Below are 20,359 nucleotides of genomic sequence, written 5' to 3'. Positions count from 1 at the left end.
AAAACATTAACCTAATGATTTCAGTGGTAAATACTGCACTCAATAGAGCTAAATTAATACTTAGAAAAATACATTTTATTGACATTTACCCTTGGTTCATCATTTGCTTCATCTGCTAGTTTTGTTAAGCCCAATTTTATTACAAAGTTTATATATTATTTTAATACTAAAGACAAATATTTTTGATATATTAACTGTCTATACAGACATTGACAACAATCAATTAAATTAAGAAAAAGTAACCTGAGAACAGATTAAGAAAGGCAAAAAATCTGCAGACTGGCTCACTGCATTAATTTGTAAAATGTGCACTATATTGTAGATATAGAGCTGGTATGCAAATAACAGCAGCAGCAACCACAGTCGTAATGAGCACTGACCATATGATCAGACACTGTTCTTATTACCTTATAAGGGCTGTCTCATGCATCTTCAGAAAAAATAACGCATTAGTATTAATACATTAAAACACATCATAAATGGAGGAGGAAAATAAGTAAGGTAAATTAACACCAAAGTCACAAGGGATAGAGGACCTGGGATACAAACTCAGACAATCTGACTACAGAGCCTGCAAAGCAGATTCATTGAATTGTTTTTTATTTTGGTGTATCCTAAACTGTAAGGCAAAGTGGGAGGCTCTGTGCTAAATCCAAACATGCATTTATGTGGTCTCAGATTCCAAGGTGGGAAAAACTAAAATCCTTTTAGAGAATGCTATGGTTAAATGAAAATAATAGTAAGTTTTTGAACACAGTTTAATTTGAGTTTGTTAGTGCTTAATATTGGAGAGGTCATTTAGGATTGGATGACAAAGAACTTAACAGGCAGTGAAATCTGGATTCAATTCACTTGTAAATTAAAAGATATAAATGATTTTTGAATGGGAAAGTATCATGATAGCCCTCAGAGCTATATTTAAGGAGACATCTGCCAGTGGTATCTAAGAAGGAGGAGTATATACGGCTTATTGTGTCAGGTAATTTTTAAAAAGTAAGCATAAACAATAATCTATTGATTAATTTTAATCATCAAAAACTGTATGCAGAATTTGTTTTTGTCCTAAGCTTCTGGCACATCATTCTCTGGCACAGTTAATCTAATTTGATACTTGCAAAAATAGATAGCAAAATATTCATTCTCATGAGTCAAGATCTCTCTTTGACTCATGATTAATTACATTCAGCACATGAGGATTGCATCTTAGAAAATAGTTGGGGTAAATACATCAACAAAATTTTATCGGTATAAAAACACAGGTTAGTTCATAACAGTTTTTCATTTAGATATCATCGTATTAGCCATTGAGACAAATTTAATGAAAACTTCCCCATCTGTAAGTTTCTGAAAATTTCTACTATGAAAGTATTTGCATCAAACCAACATTTAATAATAATGTGAACTTATTCTACTCAGTCATTAGAATCTAACAGGTCACCACCCTCCCATCAAAACTGTCCATGCTATTAAAATTCAATGGCATTGCTTGCCATCATTCAGCTTTCTGTGGCTAAAATCCTTTAATTTCCCCACTCCTGCTGTTGGGAGCTCTAGGCTCATCACACTTAACCTCTGCCTAGGCTTCTCAGAAAAGAATTTGTTTCAGTCCATTCATGGTTTCAATAGTTGAGCAAGCCACACGCAACTGCACACTGGTCTTTTACCCTGAGCACACTAATCTGATTGTTTTTCCACTCTACAAACTCTGGGTCAACAATCAAGCTGCCGCCAGAAACTAATTAATTTGCAAACAGGCTTCTGTTTTCACAGAGGGAAAGCTTTTGAGAGCCATGTCAGAGAGGCCAGTCACACCATGGTTACACGCATTGTCATGGTATCCACTTCTCAGGGTAAGTCTCTTGCTAGATGTCACTGCACACATGAACCCAGATTACTCAGTCAGCAGTAAATCCCTATTGAGACCCACCAAGCTCTGAATGTAGTGACTCTGGAAGAGGAAATTGGTATAGACAGGCTCTGTATTCATTAAGTCGATGGTGAGATGAGAGAAAAATAATGTTAAGAACCCAGAGAAAAAGGGAACTGCTTTTAACTTATAGAATTTTCTAAGATTTTGCTTTACTTTTATATATTTTCTTAAATTTTAATTTTTAAAAAGTAGACTTTTTTCAGTTAATGTAATCATACAGCAAAATGTTATTTTGTACTCTCACCATTCAACTACTGAAATAAGTGGTTCAAACTTTGTGATTAATGTGCCATACTTGAGGGTTGTACTTTTTAGTCCATTATTAAAAAATGGTAAAACAGCAAATTCTAACAATTTTCTTCAGCTACATTTTCTCAGAGGCCTGAAAACAAATGACTTTCCAAACATTATTTCCGAGTTAATTTTTCTTCCAAAGTTTTATTCAATTTTTTCTCATTAGTATAGGTAATTAAAAAAAAAAAGTTAAAAGTGATTATGGTCCTTAGATAAAATGTGACATAAAATATCGGTCCTGAGGAAAGACAATCGAGTAAAGATATATTTTACTAACTTTTGCTCTTTATGAAAAATAGAGTATATTAAAAGTGAGTATATTAAATTTATCATCATTTAGAGAGAATAATAATTTCAGAAAAATTTTATATATTTATTTTTTGGAAAAATTGCATTTCTGGCAGGTGTACATCCTTTATTAGGATGAAATTCTTTCCTGTTAATAGATTCATGAAGAAAAAAACACAGCTACCAGACTGTGTTTAGATCTAGATATGAATACTTATTTTAAACTATTACATATCCATGTTTTACCATAATTTCACCAAAATTATTAACACTTGTGATTCTATGCATTGATACTTCATAACTGTTAACTAATGAATACAGAATATAATTCATAGAATATATAATTCAAAAGTTAAAAAGAGACTATCTTTGTTTCTTCTTTCATAGAGGATGTTTAGTTGTTGTTCTTTAACTGAATGGTCAGTCCACATCTATAATACCATGTGCTCACATAACCATAAAATAAGGCTTCCAGTGGACTTCCTCCCCCAAGTCAGCAAAATATTATTACTTTCATCTGAGAAATAGTTCAAAATGGCATCATTAATAAGTCTGACATTATGCCAAACTAGGCGATTAATTTTATTTATTAAAAAATTCCAGTTGGATAACTCTGTTACAGTTCATGCCTTTAAAGGTGGTAGAATTAAAATAGTGTATCAAAAGAGCTGTACAAGTGATCTGAGATTAGGTATCTGGTACCATGCAGTATTAATTTGTGCCCTCAGATATTTGTGGTTATATTTCTTGGTTCCATTTCCAAACAAATATATATCTGGTAGAGAAATCTGAATCATTAGAGAACATGAAATATCCTAGTGCATGACCACAGAGGAAGCCATGCTGATTCAAATAAGTGCAGGCTATCCTGGTCTGACTATGTTACAAGTGAGAGGAAGTAGAATGATGACTCACATACCATTTCAATTACAGAAAAGGAAAAAAAAAAAAAAGCAAATGAGTTGCTTTATCCACAGGCACAATCCTTTTAGGAAATTCCGCTTAAAGAAAACAGGTCTTCCTGAAGTAAGTGGGAAAGCCTCACACTCTGTGCACCACATTTAGGTCTGTTTGGGTGTACTAGGCCTTGGCTTTCTCAAGGATCCATGTGGTTTTATACATTAAACCCAACTCTGACTGTCCTCAGATGTTATACTCAGAGAATGAGTCTAAAAATGCTTACTCAGCATGCTCTACCCAATGGATTTGGGATAAAGCATAGAGAAAAGTGTACACAATTAAGTGCTTACTGCATGCCAATCACTTGCTTAGTACTTTATACACATTATCATGTAGTCCTTTTTCTTTTCTTTAACTATAAGAAGATAATAGTCTTTTCTCCTATCATATAGTATTCCAACCTTAGTTCAAGACATAAACAATATTAGCAATCAAATATTAGCCCATTAAATAGAAAAATAAATGTGGGTTAGCCATCCGTCTGCTCCATCTTCTTGTTCATGACTAATAAGAACAAGATTACTAGGTGATAATATTTACATAATAAATATTAAAAATAATTATTATTACAGCATGGTGAACTTTTTTTCTTTTTACTATTAAAGCTTTTATTCTTTTTACTGTGAAGAGGGCAATTTTACCTAATTTTCACACTGTTAGTAAACCAAAATTAGAACTGAAGTTTAACCCGTATAATATAGAATTTATAAAGCAAAAAAAAAAAAAAAAATAGTGAATTTTGGCACATCAGGTCAAATTCATACCAGTACATTTTCTGAAATCAAATGTTGTCCTAATATCTAGCAATCTTAAACTAGAGGCTAGAATAAATGATTTTTTTAAGTTATGTAAAAAATCAATAGATTCCATCTTTCTCATGTTTTGCCATCAAAGTGATTTATTTTCTGGTAAAGTGAAACTGAATTTAAGCCATTATTTCTCTTATTACAAAAATGGAAACTTTCATGAGTTTTAATTATGAAAGTAGTGAAATTCCATAAAAGCTGAGACATTTCAAGATCTGATTTTAGACAGCAGTTTTTCTTTTCTAATTTCAGTTTAGCAAAAAACACAAATTAAAAGTCATCTAAAGTAGGCCAACTAATTCTTCCAAAATAATTGAATTGGTTTGAACTTATTTGATAAAAGTAAAGTAATTCCTGTACCAAAACTAATTTGAATAGCCTGGAAAACCATACAAAAAGTACCTTGCAGGGTAATTTATTACTTCTGGCAGCACAACTGATTGTGCAGTCTATGCCGAAGCCTCAAAACTCATTTATTTTATGCATGTATGTATAAACATTATGTTTCTAATTTTGTCCTTCAGTGGTATTTAATTTCATGAGGTTGTGATCACACAGCCCCTTGATTCTATGTCAGATAGGTCTGCATCCTCCATCTTGCAGCAGTTCTGGTTTTTGCACCCTGTCAAATGTAACCTTTGTGCTAATTTGGCAAAATCAGTTCTCACATTTAGTGCTGAGAGACTGATAACTGAATTCTCAAATGAACTGCACATTTGCAGAGATGAAGTACAGAACTGTGGACTGTTTTCCCACAGTTTAAATTCTTCAGACTCAGCTGTCAACATGTGAGTTTGTAGCACAAAAGCAGTTTTAACTTGATGACTTTTTTCCACCAAAGCCATAAAAATGAAATGTATACTACACTATCTTTTATGTTATTCCACCTTCTAATGAGATTTTCTTTCTCATGGACAGTGAAAGCCTGTATACCCTTTAGAGTTCTTAGTAGATCAACATCTCCTTGCTGAATTAAAAAAAAAAAATTCTCCTACTACATAAATATTTCGGTTTGAGAACTGACCAGATAGCCATGTTTAAAGAAGTTTGTTCCTACTAATTTTGAGTCCCTATAGAAAGAGGAGTGAAAAAGTTGGCTTAAAGCTCAACATTCAGAAAACTAAGATCATGGCATCTGGTCCCATCACTTCATGGTAAATAGATGGGGAAACAGTGCAAACAGTGTCAGATGTTATTTTTTGGGGCTCCAAAATCACTGCAGATGGTGACTGCAGCCATGAAATTAAAAGACACTTACTCCTTGGAAGAAAAGTTATGACCAACCTAGATAGCATATTGAAAAGCAGAGATATTACCTTGCCAACAAAGGTCCGTCTAGTCAAGGCTATGGTTTTTCCAGTGGTCATGTATGGATGTGAGAGTTGGACTGTGAAGAAAGCTGAGTGCCGAAGAATTGATGCTTTTGAACTGTGGTATTGGAGAAGACTCTTGAGAGTCCTTTGGACTGCAGGGAGATCCAACCAGTCCATTCTAAAGGAGATCAGTCCTGGGATTTCTTTGGAAGGAATGATGCTAAAGCTGAAGCTCCAGTACTTTGGCCACCTCATGAGAAGAGTTGACTCATTGGAAAAGACTGTGATGCTGGGAGGGATTGGGGGCAGGAGGCGAAGGGGACAACAGAGGATGAAAGATGGCTGGGTGGCATCACCAACTCGATGGACATGAGTTTGAGTGAACTCAGAGTTGGTGATGGACAGGGAGGCCTGGCCTGCTGCAGTTCATGTGGTCGCCAAGAGTCAGAGATGACTGAGCGACTGAACTGACTGACAGAGCATAGGTTAAATAATTGACAGTGGATATTCCAAAACTGTCCTCTGGGATTTTAGACTTTGGGTCTTTTATGATTTTACACAGTCTTATCACAATCTCAGCATCTTTTCTGTTCCTTGGTGAAGTGAAGTGAAGTTGCTCAGTCATGTCTGACTCTTTGCGACCCCACGGACTACATGTAGCCTACCAAGCTCCTCTGTCCATGGGATTTTCCAGGCAATAGTACTGGAGTGGATTGTCATTTCCTTCTTCAGGGGATCTTCCTGTCCCAGGGATTGAACCCGGGTCTCCTGCACTGTAGACAGACGCTTAACAGTCTGAGCCACCAGTTCCTTGGTGAGGCTTCTAATTTCTCAGATGATCACCTGGTATCATTCTACCTCCTCTATTCCCAGACGGTGGGTATCTAGCTATATGCCCAGTCCCTTTTGATTACCACTGTGTTTGTACTGAATCATGAATTATCTTAGTTAGGCATCATATTAATTTAAAGGACAGAAACTTGCAAGTAACATCAAATTTATTATAAACCTGGGAGAGCAGGAAATACAGGAAACATAGAAGAGACTCTTTTAAAGAGAAAAGGCTAGTGACAAATACTATGGGAGAGATAGTTGAAATGAAGATTGATTTTTAAAAAAAAAATCATAGAAAGTCATTAGTGGAGGAGCAGTTTCATGGGATCAAAGTAAGGATGAAAACAGCTAAATGTAGTGAAAATGTTGAGTAAACAAGTTCCTTAACCAGACTATGGACTTAAGCCATCTAGGGACCTTGTGGTTCACCATCATTAAACGGATAATTTAGATAGGGTACATGAGTACGTTTTCAGATCAGGGAAGAAATCAGAGGTGAAGAACCAATAAAGTCAGCAAAAAAAAGTAAACTGGGTAAATTTATGACAAAAATCAATGCAATTAAGAGCAAAGGCAGTAGGGTCAAAGGTGGAAGGTAAGAAGCACATCATTTTCATTAATACACGAAAAATAACAGGACAATCAGAAACGTTGCTATAGGAGAAATGAATGCTGACAGGTAATTTGAGGTATATTTTATGGTTTAAACAGTCATTTAGAGTTGGGATACAGAGAACAATGGAGAAGGAAACGGCAACCCACTCCAGTATTCTTGTCTGGAAAATCCCATGAACAGAGGAGCCTGGTAGGCTGCAGTCCATGGGGTCACAAAGAGTCGGACACAACTGAGCGACTGAACATGAGCACAGAGAAGGAAAACCCACAACTCACGGTCCTCTGAAATTTCAGAAGTTCAGAAGCAGATTTTGATTTTTCTCTAACAAACAAGACAGAGATGAAATTAATTTGAGGTAACCCTAGACGAGCAGGAGAAACAAATGTGGCAGAAGTTCAAATACTGAGATAATCAAGTACCTTACTGAGTACATAGATGGATTGTAAGCTACGAAATTCATTCTTCTTAATGAGGTATGTGAAAACAAAGGAGAATTCATGAAAATGTGATTAGGGATTGGGAATCTTTATATTATAGGATTGAAGGCAGATATAAATGGAGATCCTTATTTAATAATAAAAACATCTATGAACATATTTGAGTGACCAGTATAAAAATCACTGATGAATGCATAATTTAAAAAAAAAACTCTACATAGAAGACTTACATAAGGATTATTTAGCTTAAAATCTGAGTGAAAGTAGTGTTCACTTATTTTAGGCATATAAATTTTATCATTTTCAATTGTAAATTTATTTATATATTAAAAAGAAAAAGAATTTTAAAAGTATCTGCTTCGCAAACCAGCATATAGTAAATGGATAAACAATAAAGAACTACTGTGTAGAACACAGAACTACATTCAATATTTTGTGATAAACCATAATGGAAAATAATATGTAAAAAAATATATTTATATATATATAACCAAATTGCTTTGGTGTACAGCAGAAATTACCACAATACTGTAAGTCAACTACACTTCAAAAAATATAATTTTTTAAAAAGTATCTGCTTGATCCAGGAGTGACACCAGTACCTGAAATTCAAAAAACTAGGTTCCTTTCCAAAATCTACTGTGGGGTAGATGTAATCTTAGATTAACATATTAGTCTTAATTTCCCAACCTGTAAAGTGGAAAAAAAAATTTTAGGAAGATTAAAGGAGAATCAAACGATATGATACAAATGTTTCAAAAATATTTTGTGTAATGTGTTTAGCACAATTTTTTAAACATTTAAGAATTTATATGATGCTCTAAAGGCGACACGAGAGGTGTGGAGGAAAAAAATACTACATGAGATTTATGGTGGTGTCCCTGGAAGACAAGATTGGTAAGGCATCTTATCTTTTTCCACTGTCTCCCTTCCGTAGCTCCAGCCCCAATCTATTTTTTTCCATTGTTAACTACTGAGAAACTTTACTTTTGGCACAAAGCAAATATTTTCCACAATTTTTAATCTCTTTTCTCTTTTTGCCCCACTTTCTCACACCCACAGCCATGAAGTCATCACTATGAATTTAAATGCACACTGAATCTCAACTCATACTGCCTGCACAATAGGAGGAAACCCCTCCACTGACTTACTACAGACGCCATGTTTTGTGCTTGTGCTCTTGCAAGTAGTAGCACCTACCGTTGAGCCACCTGGAATCGTGCTGCTCCGTCCTGATCGGATGATGGTGCCCAAGAGTTCGGAAGATAGCAAAGTCTCGCCCCATAAAATCAGCTGCTGTTCCAGAGTATAATTCTCCATCTGCATCGTGATAAAATAAAACCACATACACGAACTTTAATTAAGGCAACTTAAACCAAAACTCGGAGAAGGCAATGGCGACCCACTCCAGTGTTCTTGCTTAGAAAATCCCATGGGTGGAGGAGCCTGATAGGCTGCAGTCCATGGGGTCGCTAAGAGTCGGACACGACTGAGCGACTTCACTTTCACCCTTCAATTTCATGCATTGGAGAAGGACATGGCAACCCACTCCAGTATTCTTGCCTGGAGAATCCCAGGGATGGAGGAGCCTGGTGGCTGCCATCTATGGGGTCGCACAGAGTCAGACAGGACTGAAGCGACTTAGGAGCAGCAGCAGCAAACCAAAACTAAGTACAAGTTTCATGTTAAGACCATCCTAACACCCTCTGCATCATCATGTAAAGCTACTAATATTTATCCTATATCTTTGTAGAAGGGAATATCTCATTACTCATTTAGCACTAACTTTGAAAAATTGAGTAAAATATGAGTCAGTGGACATTATGAATGGAAACAAAAATTATATGTACCACATTGCTTTTATATGTTTAAAGCTACTATGATTCTAATATCTTTATTTTTTACAGTCTCGTAAAATATTACTTATACTTTTGGCTTTAATCAAAAAATTAAATTTCTAATATATTTCCTTTTTAGTGGGACTTAATTAATGAAATTTTGCTATAATTTCCAAAAGACTAATACTTTTCTTGCCTTCCATTTTTTAATACATCAAGTGGGAAAAGTATTCTAATTTGGTATGAGGTGTCATCTAATCATAAAACAAGTATACCACAGAGTCTCAAATATAACAGAAATGTATTTGATGAGGGGGGATTTTGATAAACACAGGCCATAATCACTATAGCTCAAGATTCTGTTGTGCCTTGATTCATTTCTACTTAAACTGAATTAACTCTAGGACAGAATTTAATAATGGAAGAATCATAATCAGCAGGTTGGAACACAAAGGAAAAAGAAAGAAGGAGAAAGAGAACTTAATATTTATTTCATACCATTTGTGCTTGTGGGGAAGTCAGGTTCTGGCTTAACACTTCCAAATTATCTCATTTACCTCTGTCAACAATCGCATGATGTACATGTTATCCTTATTTTACACTTCAAGAAACCCAAGTTTCCTCAGCTGAATGAGTAGCAAGTCAAGGTGAAAGTTCAAACTCAAGTCTGTTTAACCCCAAGTTTCTTATATATCATGTCACCTTTTAATAAACTGAAGTTTGTAAAATTGGCATTTTCTTTCCTTTAAACAAAATATGCCTCATATTATTCCACCCAGAAAATGCATTATTGCCTGCTTATGTTAATTATCAACAGAAAAACAATAAATATTTTCTCCAAATAATCTACCATAATGACAGTAAAAAGTAATATTATCTTGTTGATTATTTGGACAGGTTAATGTTTCTAAATGACTGACTTAGGAAATACTCAGAAAACAAAGTAGGCATACACAAATTATAAGTTAAACATTGGTATACCACTAATTTCCAAAGGACTTTTATATGTATTAATCAGAAACTTTCTGTACATCTTCAATTATCACTACCTTTTGCAAAGTCTTATTAATTGATCTTTAATGTGATATCCTTGGTTCACACCTACAATTCTCACTTGAAAATAAAGGTCTTTGAAACGAAAATGGACATTTTCAGGGATCCACACTAAATTTGGCTTCCCTGGTGGCTCAGACAGTGATGAATCTGCCACCAGTTAGTTCTACCCTGGATTGGGAAGATCAGCTGGAAATGGGAATGGCAACCTACTCCAGTATTCTTGCATGGAGAATTTCATGGACAGAGGAGCCTGGTGGGCTATAGTCCACGCGGTCACAAAGAGTTGGACATGACTGAGCTTAAAGTAAGTTAATTCCTCTGGTAGAACCTCTGGTTCTTTGATGTGTTTGAATGTACCAGGCTTTGGAAAATGTCCAAAGCAGTACAGGACAGCTACACAGACAGAATCACTGAGTAACTCTAAGTTATGACTTTAAATATTAACAAAAAGATAGCTTCTCTTAGAGACTGAGTTTTTAAAAATTTATCACTTATTCTGAACTGTTGTGAATCAAGTCAAAAGTGATGGTCTGACAATATATTAAGTAAAATTCATCAGCTCTATGAACAGTACTCATGGGACATCATAAATTGACATATTGCATATTGTGGTATCTTTGGGATTCAAAAACATCTTGTCTTCTCTTTACTTAAATAAAGTTCAAAACTGATGTGCTCTCACAATAATATACTGCAATAATGTTTTATCTGCCCATAAGGTAAAAAAATAATCCTTCTTGAAAAGTACACAAACACTATTAACAAGCTATTTACAAGTTTCAAAGGTACTGTGCAATATTTTAATGTAGATGGTCTACTTAATATAACCTATATTCAATAAGCTTAACACTTTAGTTAAGGTTGACACAATCTTTTTACAAATAACTGACTGACAGATGTGATGAATTTTTAAACTTCAGGTGATTTTTTATCTATATGAATAAAAGAATGTTAATTTAAAATGTATTGCGAAAGCAACCTGAAATGTTCAAGTCAATTTCAAACATTTTCATGTTGGAACACCTTTCACATGAAGATCTGTGTTCTCTGTACCTTAAAATTCAAAAGCATTAAATTGTTTGCTGAACCTCATTGTCCTCTCAACCATATGTGAGATAATGAAAATAAGGAAAGGTGAAAATAGAACAACCAAAAGGTGAAAACTGAGTGATTATATAACAGATAGTTGTCAGACCATGCCTAATAAGAGGTGTAATCAGAAATGGAAGAGTAAAGAATATCATGAGTTAATCTTTTTTTTTCATTTAGCTTTTTCAATGTGAGTAGTATTCATAATTATGATTGCTATATTCTGTAAACTCTATTCCAGAGAGATGAAATAACAAAAACTACAACCAAGTAAATATTATTGGAATATGACAGGTGTTCGTTTCTCATATTCATTTCTTTAGCTTTGTTAAAACTCATGATTATCTTTTAATCTATTCCCACATAAGGAGAGCAAAAAATCAATAGAAATGAGTGCAGAGGCAGAAAGACTGATTTTATTTATCTTTTGACAAGAGATAAGTAGGCTCCTTAGAGAACGTAGAGGGTTCATCAGTAGAAGAGCTCAATTTATTATCAAGAATATAATTTATGAAGAGTTGACTTAGAAACCAAAGAAAGGTTGCAGCTAAAGCACCAGTTGCCTCTAGTCATAGGAAGTTACCTCCTATTCAAACACTATTTTTGAGTTAACTTAATATGTAAGAGCTGGAGGTCACCAGATGATTAGGTGGCCATGAGGGCACATTCTAATACTGTCCAGTAACTATTCCTTAACACCGGGCCTTAGATCAGATTTTCTGCTCAGAGGTCTATAGGGTTCTTATCAGTGCTGATTCTTCATCCTTGGGGAACAAATCCCCCTTTGTTATTTGGCCCAAGTATATAGATGATAGAATATCATACTCTTGCATTCTCTTTAAGAAGAAATATATCAGCTCAGAGTATATTTCATTTAATGTAACTGTGTATTACCACCTTATATTAAAGACTTATACTCTCCAGCTATCTGAAATGATCTAACAAAATATCTGAGTTGAATAAATCTACTATACCTTAGCTGGCTTATATTTGGAAAACAATATGTTTTTCTTTTTAATTTAAAAAGCCCATTTGCTAAGCCATTTTTGTATGTTTGATGTCATCTATTAAGTTATCAAAATATATGTGTAATTTTTCAATTTTATGACCTTAAATATAAGTTAGCCTACAATGGTTCAAATTGCATTATAGCTAAGATACATACTTTTGGGTTTTCCAAATATACTAAATTACTACTGAAAGAAAATATATTTGTCCAATTTTATTAAATTGATGGTAGAATAATACATGCAAGGAATTGTGATATACATTACAAAAGTGGTTATGGATACTCTGTCCAAAAAATTTTTTAAGTTTTTTTACAAAAATACCATATAGACAATTAGATGTCTCAAAAAATATATCAGACTAAGATAAATTAGTGCTTAAAGATATAAATAACATGCTAGAATTTGTCAAATATGAAAGTTGCTATTTGAATATATGCCATTCTTTCTGAACTGTAAGCTTTCTTACCTGTCTCTAAAGAAAGCATTCTTTCCTGAGATGAACAAAAAGTTTAGTGAACTGTATTCCCACCATGGCAGTGTTACCTGAGAAGCAGTGTTAAAAAACAAAAGTTCATGTGTACTCTGTGTTTTGTGTTCACAGCTCAAAATGAAGTAAAAATGTGGCTTAGATCAGTTAATGTATTGGATTACAATTCCTAAGAAGGGTGTGGTGAGAAGAAACAGAAGGTGGAAAAAAAAAAATTTCCTGATGAAATAAGAGCATTACTAACACAGGTGTAAAGTGTGACATGGATGTGAGCAAAAATCAAACAAACCTAAAGACCAAGTCATTATGTTGTTAACACCTTAAGCAAATTCTCTTTACAGGATAAGCAGAGTAATTAGAAACAGAGGCAGGAAAAAATGTCTGTCTCTCTTCTTACACACATACTCATGCGCACACATACACACCCATACCACATGGCATGGATGAAATCTACTTCTTGAAAGTGAAAGGGTATGGGAATACTTTGACATTTTCACATTTATTAAGCACCTTTTCTATGCCAATGAATATACTGGCTTTGTTACTCATATTGTCCTTTAAAAATTAACATCATTCTTCAAATAGTTATAAATGTAAATGATATAAACTTAAAAATATAAAATTTACCCCAACAGGCAACCACTAGTACCAGTTCTGTTTTTTTTAGTTTCTACTTAACATTTATATGCCAGAAATATGTACATACCCAAATGTAGTATGTTGTTACACTGTCTTATTTAAATCTTACAACAAACTAGTGGAACTTGCATGGCCATGCCATTTTATACAAAGAAACAGCAACTTCAAATAATTTTCTCATTTTAGTTAATTAATTTGGGGAGTACCTCATTTACTCTAATACCAAGTGAGACAATAGTCTAATGTCAAATTATGTTCTTTCCTGACACATGGCAGAATGCTAGCTTAGGGAAATAAACCATTCGTAAAAGTCCCAAACACTTGAAGCTGGTCCTCATAATATCTGTTAATGATGGAATGACTGATGAAGATTTCAGAAACATAAAACTGCTTTCAAGTTGACTGTTCCTTTCATATCGTGAAAGTGTGTGTGTGCATCTATGTGTTTTAGCTGTTCAGTCACGTTCCACTCTTTCAGACCCCATGGATTGTGGCCCACCAGGCTCCTCTGTCCTGGAACTCTCAAGGCAAGAATAATAGAGTACATAGCCATTCCCTTTTCCAGGAGATCTTCCCAACCCAGGGATCGAACCCACGTCTCCTGCATTGGAAGGAGGATTCATTACCACTGAGTCACCTGGGAAGCCCTTTATTAAAGCAGATTTGAAAATTTTACTTTTCTAAGGTGATTTGAAAACTTTGGGACATATTATAGGACTGGGGTAACTGTGTATGGGTAACTATGCATTGCTCAGGAAAAATTCATATTTTCTACAGTTATCAGCTTAAAACGCAAGGCAGTTTGGAAAGAGGTTATATTTAACTCTTACAGATTTCATAAACCAAACCAAAGTTTTTAAGTGGTCATCTGGTTCTAAAGCTTACAACAGGTTAAAACTGTTTAAAAGAAGGATTAGGGAAATAAAAATATCTGCTGTTAAGATCCATCTAGCCAGTTTACAAGTGCTTTGAGCTAAAGGTACAATTTTCTTCCCAGTATTGGGGAAAGAAGCATCCTGGAACCACCTTGAAAATTTCTTCTATGTGGAAAAATGAGGAGAGCATATTTAAAATCTTTGGGCTGGAAAGCTTTCCCCCAAACCATTTTTTAAATGTATAGTGTACAATCTGTATATTTCAGTGACTTTTATGTAAAAGTTTGGGAAGTGTTGTAGAAAACATTTATGTTAAAAGAACTCCATTAAATTACTAAACAATATTTTTAAAGCAGCAAAGTAAAAAATGCCCAGAGGAATCCAACAAGGGGAATTAAAGTTACTGTGAGAGGAAGAATTTATAGCATAGTTTTAAAAGAAGAAAATAACCTCAATAAAGGAAATCACAGCTTTTGAATTAACATGGTGCTGCAAATATTTTGAGGGATTTTACTATGTATAGCATGATGGCCTGCTCATTTTTCTGCATCCTACTATTCAACTGATTCAGAAATTAACTTCCATTGGCTTGAATCATCTTCTTTGTCAATAGGCAGTAAATATCTCCGAAAATTATTCAATCACTGTACAGCACTGGCTAGGTCAGATCTGGGCTCCCATTTAAAAGCTGCTTCTCTTTTTAGCTATACCTCCTCTTCATGATTCATGCAGCTTCCCTCACTCTCACTCTCTCTTCTTTTTCACAAACCCATTCAACTTTTTCAAAGAAGTTCTAATATAACACCAAAACTGTAGCGTTTCATATTCTTCATGGACATTGTGTGGTTGCATACCATATGAACTATGTAATACTTACTTGTCATCATCCTTACTCAGTGGAATATTAAAATAAATAATCAAGAAGATCCCTACTAAGAAACATGCCACAAATTAAAGCTGTTCTAGGTACAATTTTATATACTGCTTTCTGAGAAATCTCTCTCTCTCTTTGCTTTCAGTGTGCAATTTAAACAAGTATAGACTGCAAGTTCAAACAAAATAGGACTCCTCTCCTTTGTTTAAGACACTTTTCAAATTTCTGTGTGTGTGCTTAAGGAAGTTATTCACACGTAATCACTAGGCCATCTGTGAACAGGAAATTATAAGTGTGTTACATCTGCTGCATTCCTTCAGGTCTTAAACTTCTGTTAAAGTGCTCCATAAACGGAGCAAATGGACTGAAATTGTCTGCATTTCTAAAGCAGTAGAAGAGATAACTCATACTATAATGGTTTTATTCTTAATAAATAAGGGATCAGTGAAAGGATGATAAACACTAGAGAATACTGGAAAAATATATTTTCATAGTTAATGGTGTAGACAGTATGACCAGAGTCTTGTCTTGTTGAACAGAGGAAAAAGGTTATCTTTTAAAAGAAAAAGAGGGAAAACTTTATGGACCTACTATACAACAAATAATATCCTAAATTTACCTTTTAAAAATTTAGATATATTATTCAAAATTCAAATAGAAAGTTTATACCCAAAAGTTTCACTATTATTGTTGTTGTGTTATCAAATAATTTCTATATTTCATAAAAAAGGAAAAGGAAACAAAAAGTTACATAATTTCTACATGATTATGTAAAAACAGAATCTTCTGTGTTTCAGGTTGCTGGCATACTCAACAATTAAACGAGACAAAAAAAGAAAAAAATTGTTTATTGATGATACACTTTTTGTGTATTATTTAATCCCAGTACAGAGTGTTTAAAAGAATGTGGAAAAATTCTCTTTCAATACAAACTAAAACTTTTTTCCCTCTTCTACTTCTATCTTTCTACTTCTATCCTTTTGAACTATAGCTAAACATTCACCACCTAGCTGCAATATTTAAGGAAAAAAGGAAAGAATGAAATTAGAAAGAAGAGGTCAAAGAAAAGTATATAGGAAATACATAGAATGATTTGATTTAAGAAAAAGGAAGAGGGAATAGACCTAAAGTCAAAAAAGATGGACACACAAGAACTTTGTCAAATCAAAGTAACATAAGGGGGAATCTATCAATTGTATTACCATTTAGTTGTATTGTGCTGATTAAGTTGTCCAAGTGTTAAAAGTGTTACAGATTTTGGGACTACAATTAACGATAGAGAATGAATCTCAATCTTTCTTTCTGAATTGTCAAAATTCCCCCTTTGAAACATATCTTTCAAATAAAAATCAAAACCATATTTTTACAACACAAAAACTGTAAATGTCTAGTGGAGATATGGGGCTTCCCTGGTGGCTCAGCACTAAAGAACTGGCCTGCCAATGCAGGAGACGCAGCTTTAGTCCCTGGATGGGGAAGATCCTCTGCAGAAAGAAATGGCACCCACTGCAGTATTCTTGCCAGGGAAATCCCATGAACAGAGGAGCCTGCTGGGCTACAGTCCAAAGGGTCGCAAAGAGTCAAATGCAACTTAGTAACTAAACAATAGCAACAGTGGGGATATATATGATTGAGCAGTCAGTTTTAAAGATACTATTAAATCATTTTGATTAAAAAGAATCATAGACTAGATAGTATAAAAATCAAAGAAGCATTTAGTATTTCGTATTCATTTTCAAAATATTTGAAAATATCTCAACTGACATACTCTGAATATTTTATGATTAATAAAGGAAAATGTTGATATATAAGAAGGAACATGAAATCTGACGATTATCTACAGAAAATTTACTGTTTAATTGATTGCTGATTAAGTACCTATTAAAAGAGATGCCGTCCGCAGTTTAGGGTCATATGGGCTCTTCCCACGGCCATTTTCAAAATGTGAGTCTTGCAGCTTAAAGATGTTGTCCTGTAGAAAAGAAAAAGAATTCAGTTTGTTTATAATAAAAACATTTTAGCATGCCAGTTAATCATAGAGAGGTTAAGCATTTTTCTGTACTATCAAGGTATTATTATTTGTGTAATCTTTAGAGATGGCAAAATAACCTAAGTGGGGTAAAAACTAGATATTATTAGACAAACGTCTATTTAGCTTGGTGGTTTTCAGTGGCATTTAGCATGTTGCAAGGAAGTGCATAAATCAATCCTAAAGGACAAAGCATGATGTGACAAGAGCAGAGTGATCATTTTATCACATAAGTATGCTAGGAGCTACCCTAATGGCTCTTGAAAGAATGTTAAATTTAAACAAAATGACTCCTTCACTTCCTTCACATAGAGGAAAAACAGCAACTCACTATATTAGATGTCTGTAACAAGATACACTATCTCACATTTCTGTATGTACTTTCCAGAAGGAAGTAGTCATAGCAGCCACATCCTCCACTCTGTCATTCCTAAAACTTTGATGCTTACAAGCTTCTCAAGCATGTTTAAATTAGTCACCTTGGAAGGTGGAAGGTACCTGAAACTATGCTTATCAATTTCTCTAAGTCAGAAATATCAAATTATTTATTAAGACAGGTATGCCTGGAGATAGTGTCCTTAGGACAGTAAGCACAAAGGTAACACAAGGAAGTCTGCTCAGCTGAGGCTCAAGCACCCAGAAACTGAAGCGAACATTTGACTATGGTAGGAAGTATGCCAGAAAGCACTACAAGAGCCTTAATAATGAGGTAACAAACTAACTCAGGCCTAAGACCCTGTCCTCAGAATGTGAGACTTCTGTATGACAGTGGAATTAACTGGGGGGTTTTCTGAGCACTCTTTTCAGAAGCAAATAAATGCTCTAGAAATTAATTAGGTCAGAATATGTATGCATTTTCCAGTAGCACATTAACTTGTCTGCAGACTGAAATAAGATAGCTTTTTTGGCAATTTCTCTACTGTTCACATAAAAGCATTTTCTATATTCTTAGAATAATAAATGGTGTTCATTTTATAGCCAATACACATCACTTTATTTAACATTTAATATTTCTGATGGAGCTAATGGCAGAGTTTCAAATTATGACTCTTAAAACTCATTTGAATTAGGGAAGAAGAGAGAAAAAGTAAGCCAAAAGTATTCTCCATTTTTATTACTGTAAGTGTGAGAATTACCATATCTATGCATTCCTTGGGCTTCCCTGGTGGCTCAGTGGGTAAAGCGTCTGCCTGCAATGAAGGAGACCTGGGTTCGATCCCTGGGTCAGGAAGATCTCCTGGAGAAGGAAATAAATGGCAACCCACTCCAGTACTCTTGCCTGGAAAATCCCATGGACAGAGAAACCTGGTAGACTACAGTCCATGGGATCACAAAAAGTCAGACACGACTGAGCAACTTCACGACTTCACGATGCATTCCTTACATTGGTCTGTACTTGATAAATAGCTCTCCCCTAGCAATGACTGTCTCTTGTTGTTTAGTCACTAAGTCACATCTGACTCTTCTGCAGCCCCATGGACTATAGTCTGCCAGTTTCCTCTGTACGTGGGTTCCCCTAGCCAAGAATGGGTTGCCATTTTCTTCTCCAGGGGATCTTCCTGACCCAGGAATTGAACTCGTCTCCTGTCTTGGCAGGTGGATTCTACACCACTGAGCCACTAGGGAAGCCCACTGGTTGGTTCTTTAGCTAAGTTCTAAATTTTACAATGTGAAAATTTTATGGGGTTTCTCAGAACTGCATTAAGTTGTGGAAGGAAATGGCAACCCACTCCAGTATTCTTGCCTGAGAAATCTCACAGACAGAGGAGCCTGCCAGGCTATATACAGTCCATAGAGTCACAAAGAGTCAGATACAACTGAGCAACTGAGTATGCATGCATACACACAGTAGGAATGGCAGCGAGTTAGGAGTCAGGCCCAGTTGGGCCAATGAGGTGAGCTCTTGTTCTTTGATGGTCAACCAGTATCTCTGAACCTTAGGTTTCTAAAAGTTAATGTTGATAAGGATATTTAATCTCAAATGTTTATTGTGATGATTAAAGAACTGGAATACAATATTTTTAAAGCAGCAAAATAAAAAGGCACAATTTATTCTTATTCTATTAATATTGCTCATATTAAAACAACAAAAACATGAAAATTTAATATGTTTTTACCATTGTGAGCAAAATTTCCCAGCAGAACTTAAAAGAAATATTATCTAAAACGTTACTTTGTCATCAAATTATAAACTTATTTACAAAAACACATTTGTCACAGGCAATTGAATATTAAAATTATGGTATGAAATTTCTTGCAACACACTAAGAAAAAGCATAGAAGTTTAACAAATATTTAGCTTCATTTTGATAAAAATTAAGAAACAATACAAAAGAAAATATACTCAGTAACTGATATATACTCTACTGCCACAATGATAGAAAATATTAAAATCTGTCTGTGTTACTAATCCTCAAAGGTTAGAGGAAGCAGCAGGTGGAAGTGACAGTGTGACTAAAAATATTGTTATAAATATACATATAAATTTCTTATCCTCATAAGACATTTATTATACTGACTATGATAGAGGAGCTATCCCTCAAAATATGAGATACTTGATGACTGGGGTCATGTGTCCAAGATAATAGGACAATGCCAAGGTATATGAGAAGTACTTGCAGCCTCGTATTTAACATTTGATTTACAAGGTAAAGGATTAGACTTCATAGGAAGAAGGGTTAAGTATGTCAGTTATGGTTTAAGAGAGGAAAACTATATTTTGCCATGGCACCAGGTAATGTGTTCAAAGCCAGCTCCCTTTTCCTTTCCTTCCTTCTTCCTTTAAATGGAACTCCTCCCCAAATTTCTGTGTTTCTACCATGGAATTATTCTATATTTTTATATGATTTTACTGAAGAGTAACACTGAATTTCTTTTCCAGCCTAGCGATATGAAGCCTTGGAATAATTAAAATTTGATTTCTGAGTAGTAAAGTAAAATATACTTCTTATATACAAATATTTGTAGTGTAAAATCCATACCTG

General features: G+C 34.5%; 1 protein-coding gene across 1 annotated transcript in view; it reads right to left on the bottom strand.

The window, feature by feature from the left end:
* SEMA3A (semaphorin 3A) overlaps positions 1-20,359 on the bottom strand; it is a 242,456-nt gene that overhangs the window by 82,061 nt on the left and 140,036 nt on the right. The window contains exons 5-6 of the mRNA XM_069586654.1: positions 17,225-17,318; positions 8,679-8,798 (exon numbers count right to left, since the gene is read on the bottom strand). Coding sequence (XP_069442755.1) covers positions 8,679-8,798; positions 17,225-17,318 — 214 coding nt within the window. The remainder of the gene's footprint in view (positions 1-8,678; positions 8,799-17,224; positions 17,319-20,359) is intronic.

This window comes from Ovis canadensis, chromosome 4 (genome assembly GCF_042477335.2).
Source record: "Ovis canadensis isolate MfBH-ARS-UI-01 breed Bighorn chromosome 4, ARS-UI_OviCan_v2, whole genome shotgun sequence".
Lineage (NCBI taxonomy): Eukaryota > Metazoa > Chordata > Mammalia > Artiodactyla > Bovidae > Ovis > Ovis canadensis.
This window is presented reverse-complemented; position numbering and strand designations above follow the sequence as displayed.